We start from the raw sequence: 22,423 nt of genomic DNA on the forward strand, positions 1-22,423 counted from the left end.
GAAGTGATTCTGAGAAGCGGGAGTAAAGGGCTGTGAAGAATGCGACAGGGAAGGGAGAAAAGTCCACCCTCGTGAGTTCTATCATCTGTGCAGTGTGCGATGGGGCTGCGCTCACCAGGACCCTGCGGAGCCTACGGAACACCTCCCAGAAATCGTCTACCTGCAGGAAGTTGCTCCAGACACTCACTCCATTGGGTAAGGGCCTTTGCACCCCTTGTCTGCATAGCCTGCCCCAGCTAGTCAGGTGCTGAAGAGCTGCAGCCAATGCGGAGATGCGCAGCACAAGCTTGGGGTAAGATGCTGGCTGTGGGAGGTGACCTTTGTCTGAAATCAGAAGTGAGCCAAGGAATGTGACTACATCCTCCTGGCATGGCTTGTTGGGGCTCAGTGCACATGAGGTGCCCCAAGTTGCTGAAGAGTAGGGTATGGTCAGAATGTACCTCTGGAAGGAGTTGGGCTTTGCTGTTTTGTTTCCTGGGTTCAAACTTTGGCGCCCGCAGTAGGTCTCCTAGTGGCCACACCACACTTGAGCCACCATGTCGATAACATAGGGACAATAAATTCTACCATTATGAGGTATTTATGAGAATCAACCATGCCATCAGAAATGAGTGCATACGGCAAAGTCTGATGTCAAACACAGCTGGTTGTGTTTGTTTCCTTCTTCCCTCACAGAGCTGGTGCTGTAGGCTCTTCCTTACTCTGCTTCCTCAGCCAGGAGCACCCCAGCTCCTCCATGCCGTAGGTTTAGCCTGCGTTACCAGGAGCCCTGGCCTCCTGGCCTGGCTTTGGGGTCAGCACAGCTGCAATCCCCTCCCCCACTCCAGGATACAGAGCTGAAATAGCTTTTGTGGAACATGGAAGAGACGTCAATGCGTGCCACACAGCAATAACACTCTTCTAAATTTCCATGAACCGTTTCTGTCTTTCCCCCCAACCCCTCTTCTGACCCAGCTGCCTTTCTCACATGGGTGAATTTAGCTTGAACCGAAACTTCCAGTTCTACTCCTCCATGCTCAGCCCTCCACTTTGGCCTCTGGTCTCTATTCACCTGTTATGGGTTGAATTGTGCCTCCCCCCGACAATTTCATATGTTAAAGTCCTAACCCTCAGCATCTCAGAATGTGACCATATTTGGAAATAGGGTTGATGTAGACATTCATTATTAAGATGAGATCATAATAGAGTAGGGTGGGCCCCTAACCCAGTGTGACAGGTACCCTAAAGAAGAGGCAAATTTTGGACAGAGACGCATACACAGGAAGACCTTCCTGTGAAGACCAGAATTGTGCTGTACATGCCAGGGACCCACCAGGATGCCAGGAGAGTGGCCTGGAACAGTTCCTTTCCTAGTGCCTTCAGAGGAACACGGCCTTGCCAACACCTTGATCTTGAACTTCCAGGCTCCGGAACTGGGAGACAATGTATTCCTTTTGTTTTAAGCTTCCCAGTTTTTGGTGCCTTGTTCCAGCAGCCTGAGCAAACAGATACACCACCTAAAAAGGAAACTTATTTTCTGTGTCATATATTATGTTTCTAGCCCTCTCTTCTTTTTTATTATTTAATATTTATTTATAAATGAACAATATTTTTGTCCCCATATTATCCCTTGATTTCTCTGTTCATGTGTTATCTTTCTGGACTTGCAATTGGACTGTGAACCCCTTGGAGGCAGGCTATATGTCATTCTCATTGTTGTATCTTCAAGGCCTGGCACAGAGCCTGGCCCACAGGAGTCATTAATTAAGGTTTGCTGGAAAATTTTTGAAAGAGGTAACTCTGATGCTTGCCCTTGAAGTGTGGCCCTTTGGACAGGCAGAGCCATCCGGAGAAGGCATCAGAGGGATGAGAATGGTGCTAGCAAAATTCAAAGGCAGGATACACGCTAAAGGAACAAGTGAGCAACTCACTGTTGCCTGGGAGCTGGGGTTCGGGATTCTGGGAGAGATGGAGGCAGGGTGGGATAGAGAGTTGGGAGAAGTGGGCATCAGGGTTTCAGAGTTTGGGAATGCATTTAACTAAGAAGGCAATGGAGCAGTGGAGAATCATGGATAAGAGAGGGAACAACAGAGGGGCTCTGGGAAGATTATTTAGCTATGGAAGAGTCCAAAGACAGGGAGGCCAGGGAGGTCGGTGGCTGGGGCCACCATCCAGGTGAAAGATCACAGAGGCCTGAACCCTCAGGGACATAAGGATGAAAAGAAGATGAAAGACATTTCTGGGGAAGAAATGTGTGCCCGATGACTAATTTAGAGATCTCTTCCCCTTTGAGGTGCCTGTCTCCAAGCTCTTCCTCCTTCTGAAGATGCCACGCTGAGAATTTCCATGATGTAGGCAGTGACGTATAAATCACCCCACCCCCGTGACCTCTGTGGCAGCTGTCAGGCTTGGGGATGGAGCAGAGGAATGAACAACCCCCACCTCAGGCTGCTGAGGTTTCTGGTCCACTATTCAAAATGTCATGGAAGCAAGTGATTTTTCACCTTTTTAAAAATATATATATAAACTTCTTTTCTTTTCATTCATGACTAATGTAAGTTAACTGTATAAAAAAAAATCTGAAAGGCTAGTAGCATTAGCTCTTATGAGTGTAAGGTGAAAATTGTTTTCAATAAAAATAACCTTGGGTAATCACTTAAGTGGAAGGACCTGGGATATTAGAAATTCAGAAGACAAAGGTTATGTTGTATAACAACCTTTTGACTGTGACCTCTTTTTCCATGGAGCATCAAGGACCAAGATCTAGTTTGAAGTGGGTGAAAGGGCTGTTTGGAGGTGGTGGGTATATAGATTAAATGTTTGCTGGGTATGAGTCCATTATATGGATAAGTCAAATAAGAAAATAAAAATCACCTGAAATGTTACTCATTTTTTGGTGAATATCCTCTTTCCATTCTGTTTTCTTTTCCCCCTAATGTATTTTAAAAGCTATATTCAGTGGAGTCTAAAGTGCCTCTTGATGTGGTGACTGAGAAAGACGCCTCACGTCTGTGGTATTCCTGCTGAAAAGGCAGAACCTGACAGAGGAGACATCAGACTAACCAAGCTGAGAACCAGTCTATAAGATTATTGGTCCAGGCTCATCCAAAGTGTCAGCGTCATAAAATGAAAAAGACAGTGAAAGACTAACCGCTTCAGATTAGTGGAGATGAGACATGGCTACCAAACAGAATGCATGATTCTGGATTTCATCCTAGGCTAGAGAGGAAATTGCTGTGCAGGAATCAATGTTGGAGAGGATGTGGAGAAAAGGGAACCCTCTTGCACTGTTGGTAGGAATGGAAATTGATCCAGCCATTATGGAAAACAGTATGGAGATTCCTTAAAAAAAAAAAAAAAAAAGCAACTAGGAATCAAACTACCATATGACCCAACGATCCCACTACTGGGCATATACCCTGAGGAAACCATAATTGAAAAAGACACATGTACCTCAATGTTCATCACAGCAATATTTACTATATTTGCAATAACTAGGACATGGAAGCAACCTAAATGTCTATCGACAGATGAATGGATAAAGAAGTTGTGGTACGTATACACAGTGGAATATTACTCAGCCATAAAAATGAACACATCTGACTCAGTTCTAACAGGATGGATGAATCTAGAGCCTATTATGCAGAGGGAAGTAAGTCAGAAAGAGAAAAACAAATATCATATAGTAACACGTATATATGGAGAAGGCAATGGCACCCCACTCCAGTACTCTCGCCTGGAAAATCCCATGGACAGAGGAGCCTGGTAGGCTGCAGTCCATGGGGTCACTAAGAGTCGGACACAACTGAGCGACTTCACTTTCACTTTTCACTTTCATGCATTGGAGGAGGAAATGGCAACCCACTCCAGTGTTCTTGCCTGGAGACTCCCAGGGACGGGGGAGCCTGGTGGGCTGCCGTCTCTGGGGTCGCACAGAGTCGGACACGACTGAAGCGACTTAGCAGCAGCAACACGTATGTATGGAATCTAGAAAGACGGTACTGATGAACCTATCCACAGGGCAGCAATGAAGATGCAGACAGAGAAGAGACTGGTGGATACCGTGGGAAGGAGAGGGGGGACGAACTGAGAGAGTAGCCCTGAAATATATACGTTACCACATGTAAAAGTTAGATAGCCAGTGGGAATTTGCTGTATGATGTAGAAAGCTCAAATCCAGTGCTCCGTGACAACCTAGAGGGGTAGAATGGGGTGGAGGGTGGGAGAGAGTCTCAAGAGAGAGAGGATATGTGTATATCTGTGGCTGATTCATGTTGACCTTTGGCAAAAAGCAACACATTAATGTAAAGTGATTATCTCCAATTAAAAAGAAGTAAATTTTAATTTTAAAAAGGACATTATTGGAGCACTTAGTGAATTGGATTAGATAGTGGTATTATAGCAATGTTAAATTTCCTGAATTTTATAACTGTACTCTTCTTTAGGAAAAAGAAAGTCTTTTTTCTCAGAGGAAATGAATGTCTTTTTCTTAGGAAAAAGATGTTTAAATATTTGGCTAACAATATATGCAACTTATTCTCAAATAGCTTGGGGAGAGTGTGTACAGAGAGAGAGAGAAAATGACAAAGCAAAATGTTGATAATTACTAACAACTGGTGAAAATGAGTGAAGGATATTTGGAAGTTATTTGTACTATTCTTACATTCTTCTGCAAGTTTGAATATGTTTCAAAACTAAAAGGTTAAAAAAAGTCCAGTACAATTAAAATTAAAACTTCGGTCTCTGGAAGAAAATCTTTGAAAAGATATATCCAATAAAAGACTATTATACAAAGAACTCTTAAAAAAAGAATTAAAAAAAAAAGAACTCTTAAAACTCAACACTAAGAAAACAAACAACACAATTTATTAAATGTGCAAGATACCTGAACAGACAACTCACTAAAGAAGATATATCAGTTGCAAATAAGCATGAAAATAGTATGTTATCAGGAAATTGCAAGTTAAAACAACATGAGATATCACTACAGACCTGTTTGACTATCCAAAATCCAAAACACTGACAACATCAGATGTTGGTGAGGATGTGGAAAAATAGAAACTCTCATTCATTGCTGGTGGGAATACAAAATGGTATTCTTGTCTGAAAAACCCCATGGACAGAGGAGCCTGGTGGGCTACAGTCCATGGGGTCACAAAGAGTCGGACACGACTGAGCAACTGAGCAGGCATGCACAGCCCCTTTGGAAGACAGTTGGACAGCTTCTTACAAAATCAAACGTATTTTTACTATATGATCCAGCAATTGCCCTTCTTGGTGTTTACCCAAATGAGATAAAATTTTATGTTCACACAAAAACCTGCACACAGATGTTTATAGCAGCTTTATTCATAATTGGTAAAACTTGGAATCAACCAAGATGTCCTTCAATAGGTGAATGGACAAATAAACTATGGCCCATTCAGACAATGGAATATTATTCAGAGCTAAATAGAAATGAACTATCAAACCATGAAGACATGGAGGAACTTTATAAGCATGTTAGTGAGTGAAAGAAACCAATCTGAAATGGCTACATACTGTATGATTCCAATTATATGACATTCCAGAAAATGCAAAACCATGGATACAGTCAAAAGATCAGTGGTTGCCAGAAGATGCAGGGAGAGGGGATGACTAGGCAGAGCATGGAGGAGTTTTGGGGCAGTGAAACTCTTCTGTGTGATGTTACAATGCAGAATACACGTCATTGTACATTTGCCCAGATTCAAACACCGAGAACACCAAGAATGCCGAACACCAAGAGTGAACTTTAACGCAAACCATGGACTCTGGGTGATGATGCTGTGTCAGTGCAGGTTCACCAGTTATACCAAATGTACTGTTGTGGTGGGGTGTCAGCGGGGAGAAGTCGTGCTTTTTTGGGAGACAGGGAATATGTGAGAACCCTTTGTACTCTCTGCTCAACTTTGCTGTGAACCAAAAACTGCTCTTTAAAACTCTATTAAAACAAAATTTTAGTCTCATACTATACTCCTATTAGATGGATTAAAAAGAGCAACAACAATACCAAGTTGTTGCTGAAGATGAATAGCAACTGGAACTCATTCGTGGCTGCTGGGAAGTGAACGCTGTACAGTTTCTTTGGAAAACCAGTTTTTCAGTGTCTTTGAAAGTTAAACACACACCTGCCATGGAACCCAACACTTCCTCTCCTAGCTATTTAGTCAAGAGAAAGGAAAACTTATGTTAACAGAAATCCTATACATGAATGTTTATACCAGTTGTATTTATAATTCTATCCCCAAACTAGAAACAACTCAAATGTTCTTCAATAGGTAAATGGATGGACAAAGGGTCATGTATCACTCAGTGGAAAACTACTCAGTGATGAGAAGGAAACTTGATTCAGCAATACAGATGACACTCAAGTGGGTTGTACTAAGTGAAAGATCCCACACGCAAAAGGCTACAGACTGTGTGGTTTCATTTATTCTGGAAAAAGCAAAACGACAAGAAAGAGATCAGTGATTTCTAGGGGCTGGGCTTGGAGGAAGGAGTTGATAATAGAGGGGTGCAAGGGAACTTTTTAGGGTGATGGGAACGTTTTACATCGTGGCTGTGGTGGTAGTTACACAACAGTATGAATTTGTCAAAACTCACATAATTGTGTGTTAAGGGTGATGGTAAAGAAAGCTGCCTGCAATGCAGGAGACCTGGGTTCGATCCCTGGGTCAGGAAGATCCCCTGGAGAAGGGAATGGAAAACTACTCCAGTATTCTTGCCTGGAAAATCCTATGGACAGAGGAACCTGGCAGGCTGCAGTCTATAGGGTTGCAAAGAGTCGGACAGGACTGAGTGGCTTACATAGGTTACCGTGACTAGATTATATCTCAATTATACAAAAAGACAAATGAAGAGAATTTCTCAAAGCTTTTCTCCTCCCCTACAGCTCCCAGGCAGACACACTTCAGAAACCTGAGGTGGGGAAAGGGAATCTTATCTCTTTCTCTTCTGCATCTTCAGATTGGGCTCAGGGTTGAGTGGGAGTCGGGGAGGTCAAGGAAAGTGCCAAGTCTGCTCAGAAGGGAGACTTTGTAAACTGTAGTTAGATCCCTCTAAGCAGCAGATGCCCAAACTCTAGTTCTTGGTCTCACAGAGTAAACAATTTTGTGGTTATATGGAGCTTCCTCTGTGGTCTCCCCTCTCTGGGCCCTGGGCTTATTTGACACATTCCCTGGCTGACCACCTGCCCTTTCCACTCCTGCCCACCTCCAATCTTGCTGAGGGGGTCCTTCTATAGTTCCCTTGCCCTGGAGAGCAGACTTGTTGCAAAGGGATATTTGGGGATGACTCATGCCCAGTACCCTGCACAGTTTCCCGTAGGTCCCTTGGGAGACATTCCTCTCTTTTGTTGCCAAACTCTGGAAGGTGCATCCCCCAAACCCACCCTCACCAGGGACAGCTCTCACAGTCCCCTCATCTTCAGACTTTTCTGTGTGAGAGGTGAGCTCAGGCTCTGGGTCCTCTGAGCTCTAAGGAAGTCCTGGTGGCTTGAGCCATGTGGGGTGAAGCCCAACACTTGGACTATCCCTTGGAGGAAAGTCTCAGCAGCTGTTCTCCTCTCCTGGGTCAGTGTGAGTCTGGAGGCAGGTGATGGCATGAGGACATTGTAATCTCTTGCTGAGTCCTGCAGTAATTCTGAGACAGGAAAGTCCCATTTAGCTTCCTATTACACATAACTAGCATGCTGTTTAACAAAACTGGATCTCACGCATGTTTTATAATCTGCTTTTCCACTTCACACTGTTTGGAGCATCTCTTCATGTCAATAAACACATGTCAATAAACATGTCTACATTCATACTATTTAAAACAGCTGATCAGTTTTCCCTTGTATAGATATATTGTGACTTACTATATTGAACCCTGATTGTTGGCAGTCTGTTTCTAATCTTAGATTTCATTAACAATGCTATTATTGGGTCAATTTAGGTCTAGTTAATGGAACTTTAGCTGTAGGGTCCTCACTTACTTTGGCCACCTGATGTGAAGAACCGACTCGTTGGAAAAGACCCTGATTCTGGGAAAGATTGAAGGCAAAAGGAGAAGGGGGTGGTCGAGGATGAGACGGTTAGATAGCATCACCGACTCAATGGACGTGAATCTGAGCAAACTCCGGGAGACAGTGAAGGACAGGGGAGAGTGGTGTGCTGCAGGACAGGGGAGAGTGGTGTGCTGCAGACCACGGGGTCGCAAAGTGTCAGACACAACTTAGCGACTGAACAACAACAACCTCACTTGCACAGAACTTTTTTACATGCCCAGGAGAGGAGTCTAACAATATTTTGTCTTCTTTTTGAGAAAAGGGCCCTCTAAATTGTATAAGCGTCAGGCCGCACAAAAGCTGGATGTGCCCTTGGCTATGATAAACATCCTTACAGTCAATTTTCTTTTGGCTACATTTTTATTTCCTTAGGATAAACTCCTAGAAACAGAAGTGCTGGGTTAAAGCAGATGCACATTTTTAGGATTCTTGGAACATATTGTCAAGAAGCCCTCCAGAAAAAGTGACCTAATTTACATCCCAACCCTGCCCTGGACGAGAATGCCCGAGATTGCAGTGGTTTCTACGGGATTGCATTTCCCTGTTACTGTGACTTGGTCATAGCTGCCATTAGCGCCTTTTCCCAAAAGCAAGGGTCTTGACCTGAGATCCTTGGGACACAAGGGTAGAATTCCTGGGGTGGTGAACTCAGATGAGAAAAATTTACATCTTCCTTTTCATCACTAGCCTCTTGGTGAAATGTAATACATCTTTCCATCCTGAACATGGGCCACAAATCCCTGAACCATTACCAGGAGGTAATGGGAGGTTAGCAGTCCCACTACCTACAGAAATCACAGATGTTTTCATGTTAGCTGTTGAACTCATGCTCAACAGCACTTCAAAGTTATAGTAATTATCATATCTGCAACTAGATTTTGTTATTTTAGCATGTTAATAAAAAGCATGGATCATCCAATCACAATTATTTTTTAATAGTTTGAAAGCTCTGTTCAGTAGGATTGATTTCCTTTGCAATCACGTATTTTTTTTTTGTTTTATGAATTAGAAAACCTTGTTCTGAAAAGAGGTCCACAGGGTCATCAGACTGCCAAAGTGTTTATGCACAGCCACGGTCAGAACCCTTCCTGTATGGGGCTCTTGACTCACAAGTTCTCGAAACTTGTGCATGATACAAAAGGAAAGGAATTAAACTTTAATGACCCCAGCCTGGAGTCAGGCTCTGTATCGGGTGCTGGGATACAGAAAGGGCTGGATGGCTGCTTGCCCTTGAGGCGCTCACAGTCTCGATGGGAGATACAGTTTCACAGCTTCTGCCACTCACTGTCCTGTGGGCTGGGGACCCAGGTTCTCAGATTCTCCATGATTAAAAAAAATAAATCAGAAATCTAGATCTTTTTTTATATGGTTCCATATAAAACAACTCTTTCAAGTTTTAAATGTTGGCAACCAATCCAGATTTTTATAAACCACTGTGTGGGCCAAATAAAGCATGTCTGAGGGCTAAATCTGGCTCAAAGGCCACCACTTTTCAACCTTTGCTCTAGGAGGAGAACAGAATTCCAGTTAGTGTGGAACGAATCATTCTGTGGAACAAATCGGCTGGGATTCAGAGTGTCCACCCTGCCCTGCCGTGTAACACCTCCACTCTACTCCTGCAAATCAGAGACGGGATTGGAGCCCTGGTCTTGAAAAGAGAAAAAACATAGGAGAAGGAGCTCCATGGTGGGTTATGGTGGAGGGGGGTCCCTGCAACCTGGCTGCCATTCAGGTGAGGAGAGGTGGCTGCAGACAGACGCTACAGTGATGAGGGCATCAGGGAGCTATGGGAACGACGAGGTCGATTAAGTGATTGTGTACCCAAAAACCCCAAGAGCCTCTAGCAGAGAAGCAAAAAACAAAAACAAAACAAACAAACAAATAATACCCTATTTGAATTAAGAAAAATTGATGGGCTACATCAATTTTAGGGTACAAGATAAATAAGCAAAAACCAATTTTGTACTTTTTTTTTCTATTCTGACAATAAACACATAAAAATGAAAATAGGAAAAATATTCCATTTATAATCTTGACAAAAAGTCCAAAATAGGTTAGGAATAGATTTAACAAGAAAAACTTAAGGCCTACATGAAGAAGGCTATACAGTCTTGTGGAAAGACTGAACATGAGAACTGAATATATGGGAAGAAATACCAATACTCCTGGATGGGAAGACTTAATATCATAGAAATGTCAAAACTCCCCAGATCAGTTCCAAATAGAGTGAAATGTTTATATGAAAGAGTAAATGCCTGGAAATAGCCCAAAAGTTATGGAAAGTAATAACAGTACAAAAGAACTTGCATCATTTTGTATCAGAACAAACAACAAACTTCTCTATTATAGGAATAGAGAAGTAGATCAATGAAATATACAGAACAGGAAATACAGAAATAGATACCAAATATATATCAGAATTTAGCATTTGACAGTGAGCTTTTGCTTATTTAATACATGATGCTGTCAAAATTATAGTACATTCAATTCAGTTCAGTCACTCACTCACGTCCAACTCTTCGAGACCCCATGGACTGGCAGCATGCCAGGCTTCCTTGTCTATCACCAACTCCCTGAGCTTACTCAAACTCATGACCATCGAGTTGGTGATTCCATCCAACCATCTCATCCTCTGTTGTCCCCTTCTGCTCCTGCCTTCAACATTTCCCAGCATCAGGGTCTTTTCCAATGAGTCAGCTCTTTGAATCAGGTGGCCAAAGTATGGGAGCTTCAGCTTTAGCATCAGTCCTTCCAATGAATATTCAAGACTCATTTCCTTCAGGAAAGGAAATAGTACATACAGAAGCAAGTAATTTTTCCATCTTCATCAGTCCTTCCAATAAATATTCAAGACTCATTTCCTTCAGGAAAGGAAATAGTACATTCAGAAGCAAGTAATTTTTCCATCTTCATAATAATTTTAGATTATTTAAAGCTTTAAATGTAAAAAAAAAAAAGAAAATTTAGACTATATGAACAATCTGAGTGAAATACTCAAATTGAGAAGCTATGAAAGAAAAATGAGGCTCCAAAAAACAATTGAGAACAAAGACACATAAGCAGAGTCAACAGACAGATGAGAGATTTGGAAAATGTATGTTATAAAAATGTTAGATAAAGTTAAAAACTGCAATGCATAGTGAGGTTTAACAAGCTGATAAGGAACCAATAACTCAACAGAAAAGTGAACATAAGACAAAAACAGGCAATTCATGGAAGAATAGATCCAAACAAGCAACAAACAAATGAAAACCTGCTCAGATTCAGCAGTAGGGAAATGCAATGTAAAGTAACAACGAGTGACTACTTTACATCTGTAGCTATTACCCACATTTCTGGCAGGAAGCATAGGAAAAGATTATCTCACAAGTTGATTGTGGAAACATGAAACATCATTGTTTTTTTTGAAAAGTAGCTTTATTAAAATTATGTATCATATATATGGGCTTCCCAGGTTGCGCTGCTGGTAAAGAACCCACCTGCCAATGCAGGAGACATAAGAGACCTGAGTTTGATTCCTGGGTAAGGAAGATCCACTGGAGGAGGGCATGGCAACCCACTCCAGTACTCCTGTCTGGAGAATCCCATGGATCCCAGAGGAGCCTGGCTGGCTACAGTCCATAGGATTGTGGAGTTGGACACAACTGAAGCGACTTGGCACAGCACGGCACAGCACTGCTGCTGCTAAGTCACTTCAGTCGTGTCCGACTCTGTGTGACCCCAGAGACGGCAGCCCACCAGGCTCCCCCGTCCCTGGGATTCTCCAGGCAAGAACACTGGAGTGGGTTGCCATTTCCTTCTCCAATGCATGAAAGTGAAAAGTGAAAGTGAAGTCGCTCAGTTGTGTCTGACTCTTAGCGACCCCATGGACTGCAGCCCACCAGGCTCCTCTGTCCATGGGATTTTCCAGGCAAGAGTACTGGAGTGGGGTGTCATTGCCTTCTCCACGGCACAGCACAGCATTATATATATATATATATATATATATATATATATATATATATATATATCTGTCCATTGATGTAGAATCTCACTTGTAAGTAGTTATCTGACAGCAATACAATTCCAGAGACTATGGGTATATGAACAAGGATGATTTTGCTGCATGTTTACAGTTGCAAGATATCAAAGTGTTTCTCTTCCAATTGGTGAATAGTTGAATAAATTATGGTATATTCACACTATGAATATTGCATACTGTCAAAAATGAATCAGAGCTATCTGTTTGGTGGGATTTCCTCGAAGTACTGCTGAATAAAAAAGTAAGATGCAGGAAACTGTATATAATATGATCCCATTTTTATAAAACAATGATACATGCATAAGCGTGTTTGCATGTATTTTAAATATGTCTGTCAATGGTGACTTAATTATGAAGAAAACATATAGGTTAAATAGGAGAATGTTAGTAAGTTACCTAGGCTGAAAAAATATGGTTAGTGCAAGCTGACATGGGTAACTCAAGAATGGTGGAGGGAGCCTAGCCCATCCAACCCTCCACCCAAAATTTTAAATCAGGGGCCTTTGGAACTTGACTCTCTTATCCTGTGGCCTAACCAGCCCTCTACCCCACAACTTGATTCTTCACACCCATCCCTTGGTCATTCCTCCCACCACCTGTTATGCATGGCCTTCCATATTTTTCTCCATGATTCTAGAATGGGACAGCCAATGCACTGAAGGGAGGGGAAGGTCCAGAGGGAACGAGGTAAGGGTACTTTTTAATGCATGAGAATGGACCTCTGGGTCTAGAGTGCAGCTCTTGCAAATTAATGGGAGTGATGGGAAGAGGCTAGAAGGAATATTAATTCACTCACTCAGCTTTAGTTCTCCTTCAGTCTCAGCTTACAGACTCCATCCTCAGAAAGGAATTCTAGGTCCACCCATTTCATCTCCCTATTATTTCCTCTTATAACACTCATCATGATTTGCCATATTGTCTTTATGTGTGTGTGTGTGTGTGCATGCGAGCATGTGTTTATTTTCTATTCCCACCCATCCCCCCAAAAAACAGCACCACCAGGGGAGGGAGCTTGTATGTACAGCACAGTATGTCAATTGAATTAAACAATTTCCTACTCACTTATTCTTTTTTATTGACTCACTCTTTTATTCATTCCTTTATTCATTTATTCCCTTATTCATTCCAGAAACATGTTCTATTGGCCAATGACTTTTGCCCTGATCCGAATCTTCCACTTTCTAGGATGACTTTGGGGAGAGGGGGAGGCTGGGAGTGGGGACATGACTGCAGAATTTCGAGAATGCATCTACAACTTGGGAGAGCTGGGTGAATGTAAAGCTCTCTAGGGAAGGAGGGAAGAGTTCAAAAAGCATAAGGTGCTGGAGGATCAGAGAAGAGGACAAAGTTGGGAGTGATAGGGTGGAAGCTGGGCAGATGGAGACTCCTCTCTGCCCCCACCACCCCCAGGCCCGCATCTTCCTGCTGCCCAGAGTCTGCTCTGCCAGGCAGAGGCTCTCCCCATCTCTGCATGTTGAAATCCTACCCTTCCTTGCAGGGCCAGACCAGATGTCCTCGAAGTCTTCCTTGACTCCTCCAGCTGGAAGGGCCGCTCCCTGCTGCAAACAAACTTCCAAAGTCTGGACCTCCCTCGTGGTGCTGACCACTTCCTGCTTGTGCTATGGTGCAGCCCCTCCCTCTGCCCAATAGGCAGAGGCTCTGCCTGCCTGTTCCCAGGGATCTCAAGGGGCCCGGGGCCCAGCACCAAGCAGATACTCAAGCCTAATGTGTGAGCAGCATTGTGTGTTCAGAGGGCAGTGATGATGACCCCATTTTACGGATGGGGAAATGGAGGCACAGATGCAGGGCATGGTTTGCTTCCAAAGCAAAGCTGCAGCACAGCCTAGGCTCAGCTTGCATATCTGGTCCCAGGGGCAGGGCTCTTTCCAGGGCAGCTGATGGGAGGTGGGGGTAGGGTGCAGTGGGGTGGGAGCTGGGTCCTGAGAACCAGCAGGCCAGAGAGATTTGGAGTTCGAATGGCCAAGTTCAGGGAAAGCACAACTGGGGAGGAGCCAAGGTATTTATTATGCTTGGTCTCCAGCTCCAAACAGAGCTGATGGATGGAGCTGCTCCAGTTCCTATAAACAGCTTGGGCCTCCCTCCCCTCCATGTTCTCAACACCACAGCCCCAGCTGATTCCAGGGAGATGAGGGTGGAGGGGAGATGACTGAGGGAGGGGAAGGAGAAGAGGAGAGTCGGGGGCAAGTGGGGGATGGAGAAGAGAAGCCAGGGTCCCAGAAGCAAGAGGAACCGAGGGGAACGAGGATGGTGAAAGAAGATTCCTCTTCCCCAGAGGAGTCCCACTGGGTCTCCAGGGTCTGTCTGAGAAGCCTGTCACCCATTCTTGGTTTGATCTTAATCCCCACAAGACTTTAGGTCCTAGAGGGCAGGGCGATCCATTCAGGAAGCCTTTTCTTTGAACTTGCCTCTGTGCTGGCTCACAGGCCCCAGGGATACAGGAGGGACTCTGGGTAGGACCTCCCTCCAGGAGCTCCTGGTCTAGTGGCAGGTCAGTCCGACACCCTGATGTTGCGGCCCAGGGCAGCCAGAGCTGTCAGTGGCTGGAGGAGGGAAATCAGGATGGTCTTCTCAGAGGAGGTGATACTGGCAGGGGCATTTTGAGTAGAGGAGGTGGGAGAGAGCCGGGAGTTGGGAGGGTCAGGAGGCAGTGCTGCCTAATGGTTAAGATTGCTGGCTCCAGAGAGAAGCGGGGTGAACCTGGGTTCAGTCTCAGCTCTGGCACTTGACAGCTGTGGGATCTTGAGTCTCAGTGTCTCTAAAGTGAGGATGACAATTACAGAAATGTTTTTAAAGCATGTTAGAATTCTCTTCGGCCATGTATGTCAAGTGTTCAGTTCAGGCCCCAACCTGGAAGTGCTAATTAAGGGTCAGCTTGGAATAGGAGGTGGGAGGTGGCCAGAGAGAGATGGAGCTGGAGAGTTGCAGGACCTGTGAGCTACTAAAGAGCAAGGGTGCAGAGAGCAGACAGTGGATCCTGGATTGCAGGGAAGGGGATTGAGCCAGCATAGGGAACCAACAGGGTGCAGCAGCTGGTGGGCCGGGGCTGCTGGCCCCCCGCCCTCCCACCTGGCCTGCAAGCCTAGCTCCTACTGGGCCCTGGCCCTGGTGGAGTGCCACAACGGCTCACCGGATCAAGTGAGCCTGGTGGCCTGGCACTGCAGTCTGTCTGTGACAGGGCCTGTGCACTGGCCTCCTCTCTCTTTGGAACTTGCCGGATGCTCTGATGACCTAGTTGGCAGCTGTGTCAATGCTCAGCTGAAAACAGGAATTTCTGCCTTGCTGGGGGTCTTGGCCAGGTGAGCACACTCCTCTGTTTGCCAGGAAAAGAGGTTAGGGGCCTGGAGGCTCCCGCAGAGCCCTGGACTGAGCTCAGTCCGTGCTACTGTCCTCCCGTGGGCCATCAAGGAGCATCTCCTGTGTGCCAGGGCATTGAATCACATAAATGCTCACCCCCCCAGCCCCATACATGAAATAGGCATTTCAATTTTTCCTTTGGAGAATAGGAGCTGGGAGCAGGAACAGAGAGGTGAGAGGCCACAGCCCAGAGAAGAAGCTGGGCTGGAGAAATCTCCAGGGTACTTGGGGGATGGGGGAGGCAGAGCTGGAGCCTGTGGGAGAGAAGGTGGAGAAGAGGTTGGCACCTGCAGAGGGGGTGGTGTCTCACTGTCAGGCAGCTGAGAAGGGGTGATGGAACCACATGAAGATAAGCACAGGGGGCTGCAAAGTGGGAGAGCCCAGGCACCCACTCCCTGCCCTCTAGACTTTGCCTCAGTGCCCCTCACCGGACTCCCACCCCCACCCCAGGTGAGGTGGCTCTTGTTGCTTCCCCTAGACCCCACAGCCCACACTCTCACCCTCCAGTTCCCTTCTAGGAACCATGAATGCTCTTCTTCTGACCCCTCTTGATTTCTTCCAAGTTCAACCTTGAGCAGCCTGGCTGCTCACTCTCAATCCTCCAGCCCCTGGGAGGCCTTTAACTCTCTAGCTGGGGAGGCCTTTGGGTGTCAGGGTAGCAGGGCTGGATGCTCAGGAAGGTCGGGGGCTGGAGACAGAGATGTGGGCATCGTCAGAGCGATGGGGCAGCCACATCAGTGAGGGTGATGATGTTCCTGGGAGAAGAGTCCTTCTGATTGCCTTTCTGATGGCTTGAGGAAGATGAGCACACCGCGAAGCCCCAAAAGGAGTGGCATCTAGGGTCCTAGATGTCAGGGGAGTGTCCCAAGGGGAAGGTGTGGGTGATTGGGGGATAGAGGCGGGCCCCACAGTGCACGGGTCAGGGAGACATGGTCTGAAAAGTGCAACCTTGGTGACCTCAGCCCTGGGTTGGGGAGATTGCTGGGAGCAGCTGGAAGTGGCCTGGAATAGATTAGGATGGAGGGGAGGGAGGGGAAGCTACTTTACTGAGAAGTTTACCCATGATGTCCGGAAAGGAAGGGGAAAGTGGTTTAAGGGTCTTCGTACTGTTTTTAAGATGGGCAAGACTTGAGCACAGCTGAAATCTGCAAGGAAGACAGAAGCAGAGAGGAGAGGCTGAAGGGAGCGCAAAGTGAGAAAATAAATGAGTGAGAGAGGACAGGACATGCCCAGGACATGCTGCCTCTGGACAGCGTGGGGAGCGGGTATAGAGGAAGCACTCGAATGGAGCTGCAGAGAGAGAGAGGTACTAACAGGCTCCTGCTGGAAGTCACCGTTTTCTTCGCAGGTGGGGAGCGGCGTTTGCCGAGTGTGAGGAGACAGAGGTGTGGCAGGGGCATGATGGTGGCTGAGACACCAAGGGTCAAGATGGTGAGACCCAGGGCCTCAGTCTCCCACCCAGTGGTCCTCCGCCTGTCTCCCCAGGGGTCTGCCATGAGGCTTCAAAGCCTGGAAGGGAAGTAGAGGAGGGCAGGGTTCCAGTGGATGCAAAGATTCCCAGCAGCAAGGAGGAGGCCGGCAGGCTGCACCATTTCTCCAAAATCATTTTTAATACATTCATGTGGGTTACACAAAGAGCGGGTCCTGAGGCCTGGGTTGTGGCCTGGCTCCCGGGAGGTGAAAGCAGCATCCTGTAGTGTTTTCAAAGATCAGGCGAGAAGGGGCCCACGCCTTGCCCTCAGGCCTGAAGAAGAGTGTTTGTGTGCACTGAGCACCTGTGGTCATGATCCCGAACAGGACTGGACCCACCAGCTGCCCCATTCGCCACCAGGGCCCCCGGGTGGGGCCAGGCCACCAGGCCAGGTTCTGGCCCTGCTCTGCCATGGACTCCCTGAGTCTTTGACCCTCTCTCAGCCTCAGTTTTCTCATCTGTAAAATGGGGTGGACAGAGGGCCATTTTCATCATCTCATACTTTACCGAGCACCATCGTGAGCCTGAGTGCAGGCCAAACACAGTAAGAAGGTGAAGACCATGACACAGAGTCCTGGGCTTGTCCCAGGGCTTCCTTTGTCCCCAGACAGCCCACGATTCCATGGGCTATATCTGCATGGGATTTTTCTATGCATTTTTCTAGGGGGAAAAATTCCCTGCATGACAAGGACCAGAAAGGGAGGTTGGAGCCAGCATCATCTTGTGATGTGACAGCTGAGAGAGAGAAGGAAACTGCCCAGGTCCAACCCCCAAGCCCCCCAACCCTGACTCCCTCAGTGAGGTCTGAAATCTGAATCTACCTTTTTTCACAGGCTCTGTCCTGACTTGAGCAGCTCTGAGCAAGTTCCAGTCTCTTCCTAAGTCTCAGCTGTTCTATCTACGTACCAGGGAGGTTGGACTCAATGGTCTCAAATTCCAGGCTATGTTCAACAGAGGGAGAAGGAGGGAGGGAATTCTAGGGCTAGATGAGAAAAGGAGAGCCCACCTAGTCAGCAAAGGATGGAATAAGAGAAACAGAGGCACAGGAGGAGGAGCGGGCCTGTGGCTGCCCGTCTTCTCTCTGCCCGCCTGGGAGAGAGGAAGGAGAAGAGTGGGTGGGTGTGCCCAGATGCTCCCTGGCCCCGTTCCAGCCATATGGGGCCATTTCCTGTCCATCTTACAGCCTGCAGCCCCTGCAGTGGCCAAGCTCAGGCTCTGGACGCAGAAGGATGTGAGCCTGGAGCTCAGTTCTGGCATTTCTTAGCTGGAGATCCCTGGAGGGAGACTTTCAGAGCCTCTAGTTAAACGGGATAATATACCAACCTCAGAGGGTTGTCATAAAGAGGCAAATGCAGGCTTGGGTTTGTCACTGCTGCCAAGTGTGGTGTAAAACAGAACCAGAAACCTAAGGGTCTCACTCCTGGCTCACTGGCCAGGATGGGGCTGAGCTGGAGCAGCAGGCCCGAGCAGGACCTGGACAGGGAATGGGCGGCGGGGTGGGGTGGGGTGGGGGGGCGCGGCTAGGGCCGTTATCTGGACCCATGTGTGCAACCTGTGGGTGCCAGGTAGGAAAGCGCCTGTGCAGAGCAGGAAACAGACCAGTCCAGTGCTGGGCCAGAGCCCAGGGAGACTGCCTCTTAACCGACCCTGCCAGAGCTGCCGCAGCCTGCCTAACAACACTGGATCCAAGCCTTACTCAAGTGGCTCCAGCTTTCTTCCGGTCACAAGCTCTTCATGTTTCAGAGAAGCTGAAAGTCATTATCAGAAGATGTGACAAATAGTCTGCTTGGAAATGTCTCAGACAAATCCTCTTGGTCTTGCCCCTTTCTTGCCCTGGCCCAGCCAGGGAAGGACTATCCACATTCAGCCAGCTGGGGCTGCAGAACTTTGGAGCCCTGGCTTTCACACTCCACGTGGTGACCGCACACTCTGTGACCACCTGCCCACTCAGACTGGGCAATGCTGAGGGAAGGGATGTGTCTCATTCCCCGGCGCCCCCAGTGCCCAGGGCAGGATGTGGCACAAAACAGATGCTTGGCAAAGATCTGTAGATCTGATGGGATCAGCCTTACACTCTGTCACTCCTGAAACTGCCCAACTTCCGGCTTCCACAGCTGGACTACATGATGTGCGGCCTGAGAAGTGGGTCACCTACTGGTGCAGCAGGACACGGGGAAAGGAGCCCTGGGCTGGGACTGAGAGACCGAGGGTCTTGGACCCTGGCTTACTGTGTGATCATGGGTCAGTCCCCACCCTTCTCCATGCCTCTGGCTCCCCCACTGCCCCAGCAGGGTCTCCGGACAGAGCCCGTGTGTGGCCTCCAAACTCTCTAGGCTTTGTACTGTTGGCTGAACTTCTGCCGCCGCACACAGCAGCAGGTGGCCAGCGTGGTGAGCAGGATGGCAGACACCACTGCAAAGGTGAGAATGATGATAAGGTTGATATTCTTGAGACCCCCCTTCTCACAGTCCTCGGGACGCACGTGACTCAGGGACACCTCCTCCTGAGAGCCAAAGCGGCAGATCAGGTCCTGGGTGGCATCCACGTCCACACGGCCCTGGTGCAGCTGGGCCGCCAGCCAGCCATTGCCGCAGCAGCTGAGCGGGTTCCCCTGCAGGTAGAGGCGCCGCAGGCTGTTTTCCAGGCCGCCCATGGCACTGCCCGGAAGGAGGCTGAAGCTGTTGTTCCTCAGATCCAGCACCTCCAGGGACACGGCCTGTGTCCAGGCAGGTAGGCGGCTCAGGCGGTTCTCAGCCAGATTGAGCCGCTTGAGGCAGCTGAAGCAGGGCAGGTCCACCTGCAGGACGGCCAGCCCATTGCCCTGCAGGGCCAGGACCTCCAAGGAGCCCTCCAGGCCTGCCAAGGCCCCTGGGGCCACATCCAGCCCAGGGTTAGAGGAGAGGTCCAGCTCGGCCAGTGGCGTGTGGAGGAAGGCACCTGCCTGCAGTATCTCCATCTCATTGTCCGCCAGGTTCAGGACACGGAGGGAGGAGATACCAGAGAAGGCCACGCAACCCGAGGGTCCAGGTTCAGCTGGGCCCCCGCAGGGGCTGAGCCGGTTCCCCTGCAAGTTAAGCCTCTGCAGACTGGCCAGGCTGGTGAAGGTGTACAGGGGCAGGTCCCGCAGGGCATTGTCCTGTAAAAGCAGCGTCCGCAGGGACCCCAGGGCCCTGGCGCCCAGCTCCAGAGTCTCCAGCGCATTGTGGCTGATGTCCAGAAGCGTCAGGCAGGGCAGGGAGCCGGGCTGGGCCTCAAAGGCCCGCAAACAGTTCCGGCTGAGGTTCAGGGAGCGCAGTGAGGTCAGGGGCTCAAGAAAGCCCTCCGGGACGAGCTCAATCTCATTGTAGCTCAAATCCAGATTCAAGAGCTGGGAGAGGGGTTGGGTGCTGGCATTGCGGCTGGGGTTGGAGAGGGGCAAGGATGACCAGCCCTCGGAAGGCGCATGGAGGCCCTCGGCTCCACCCCGGGGTGGCTCCGCAGGGAGCCGGATGAGGTTGTTGGACGCATTCAGGTAAATGAGTCTCGGGAGTGCGCTCAGGTCGGGAAAGTGGAGCAGTTTGTTCTCCCGCAGGTCGAGCCAGGCGAGCTGGTACTCGGCCCTCGGCTCCGCCGTCTGAAAGGCCTCAATACTGTTGCAGCTCAGATCCAGGACGCGCAGCTGCTGGAGGCTGAAATCGGAGATGCAGGTGAGGGAGTTCCTGGAGAGGTTGAGGTGCACCAGGCGGGGCAAGGCCTCAAAGGCACCGTCTTCGATGTCCATCAGCACGTTGCTGTGAAGGTCCAGCCGCTCCAGCGCGGGTGTGCTCAAGAAGGTGCGGCGGCCCAGGCGCGTCAGGCTGTTCTCCGCCAGTGAGAGAGTGCGCAGGGCGGGCGCCTCCCCCAGCAGCTGCTCCACCAGGCCGCTGTACAGGCTGTTCCCCGACAGGTCCAAGGACGTCAGGTGCGGCAGGGGGCCCAGTCCCCCAGTGTTCAGCGCTGTGCCCACCGCCAGGTGGTTGTGGGCCAGGTTGAGGTGCTCCAGGTGGGGCAGGGCCTGGAAGACCCCTGGCTGGAGGAAGCTGATCTCGTTGGCGCTCAGGTCCAGGTGACGAAGTGCCGTGTAGAAGCCCAGGGGCAAGGCCAGGATGCTCCGCAGCTGGTTCCTAGATAAGTTGAGGACCTCGATGTCCCGTGAGAGCACCGAGGGGACCTGGAGCAGGCCACGGCCCTGGCACCAGACCTCCTTGTCCACCTGGGGAGGGTGGGAGGGCAGGGAGAGCAATGGCATTAGTGCATGCCCTAGGAGGTAGAACCCGACACTCGCCTCTAGGAAGGATGACTTGAGCCCCCACCAGGCTTGGCTAGGACTCTCTTCTGTCCTCCCAGCATGATTCAGGTCCTCCACCCCAGCCTAACCCGCCTAGGTCTGCATGATCCCCACCCTGCTCCCTGCCGCTGTCTTTGGTACATGATAGAGCAGTGCTTCCCTGGTGGCTCAGACGGTAAAGTGTCTGACTGCAATGGGAGACCCGGGTTCAATCCCTGGGTCAGGAATATCCCCTGGGGGAAGAAATGGTAACCCACTCCAGTACTCTTGCCTGGAGAATTCTATGGACAGAGGAGCCTGGTGGGCTACAGTCCATGGGGTTGCAAAGAGTCGGACACGACTGAGTGACTTCACTTCACAGCAGTGCTGGCATCAGGGAGGGACTCAAGGAAGCTTTGATGGGTAGACCATACAGATGATAGGCAGAAGGAAAAATGTACTAACAAAAAAATTCTGTACTGACTATTATCCTATTTTACAGGAAACTAAGCCACGTATCATTTAGAGTGAGCCAGAGCCAGTGAGGAGCAGGGCCACGCTGGGACCCAGGCCTCCTCGTTCTACATCCCAAGTTCCTTCTATGGACCCACAGAGTTAAACTTACCCAGCTGATGTTAGATTAGAAACCACTTTGGGAGAAATGTTTCCAAAAACAAAAAATGCTCTTTCCACTCTAGTCCTCTGTTTTAATTCTGGTCTCGCACCCTCAGATCTCATTCGAACCCTCACTCCATGGGGCACAACTCTGGTTCCAGAGCCTGCCTTCCTTGCTGACACTCCCTAGATGTGACCTCTTTCCTGCTGCTCCATCTACCCCACCCCACCCCCACCCCATCAGTGGCTTCAGTTCCCATGGTCCAGTCCAGATGGGCCCCCAGAGATGGGGTTGGGGCCGGGAAAAAGATGACCAGAGTCCCAACCCATATTCTTTGTTAACAAGAGCTGATTTTGCTGTGTGAGCTCCATCTGGTTCTGATCCAGAATGTAACTCATCCTTCCCCAATGCCTCTTCAGCATTTTATATTTTATTTCACATTTTCAGACCCATAGTCTCATTGGATTGTCATGGTAGCCTGCCCATCAAACATGATTACCCCTCTTTAAGAAACTCAAGCTCAGAGAGGGGAAGAGAGGGTCTAGGATCACCCAGCTGGTGAGGAACAGAGCTAGTAGCTTTTGAACCCCAGTCTCCTAACAACCGAA

The 22,423-nt window shown here is 48.5% G+C and overlaps 1 protein-coding gene and 1 long non-coding RNA gene across 6 annotated transcripts in view; one reads left to right on the forward strand and one right to left on the reverse strand.

The window, feature by feature from the left end:
* On the forward strand, positions 1-17,394 carry LOC147358315 (uncharacterized). 2 transcript variants are annotated; one of them, XR_015141581.1, is made up of 2 exons: positions 1-195; positions 13,567-17,394. It is a non-coding gene; the product is annotated as an uncharacterized LOC147358315 (long non-coding RNA). The 2 variants fall into 2 exon arrangements; XR_015141580.1 differs by lacking the exon at positions 13,567-17,394 and adding an exon at positions 2,929-10,001.
* LRRC32 (leucine rich repeat containing 32) overlaps positions 17,035-22,423 on the reverse strand; it is a 14,118-nt gene continuing 8,729 nt past the window's right edge. For all 4 annotated transcript variants that reach the window (XM_086338537.1, XM_086338538.1, XM_086338536.1 and 1 more), the window contains one exon: positions 17,035-21,145. In XM_086338537.1, coding sequence (XP_086194663.1) covers positions 19,244-21,145 — 1,902 coding nt within the window. In that variant the 3' untranslated portion in view covers positions 17,035-19,243. The remainder of the gene's footprint in view (positions 21,146-22,423) is intronic.

This window comes from Bos grunniens, chromosome 15 (assembly GCF_055505025.1).
Source record: "Bos grunniens cultivar Pamir isolate PY7600 chromosome 15, Bosgru_T2T1.0, whole genome shotgun sequence".
In the NCBI taxonomy this organism is placed as follows: domain Eukaryota; kingdom Metazoa; phylum Chordata; class Mammalia; order Artiodactyla; family Bovidae; genus Bos; species Bos grunniens.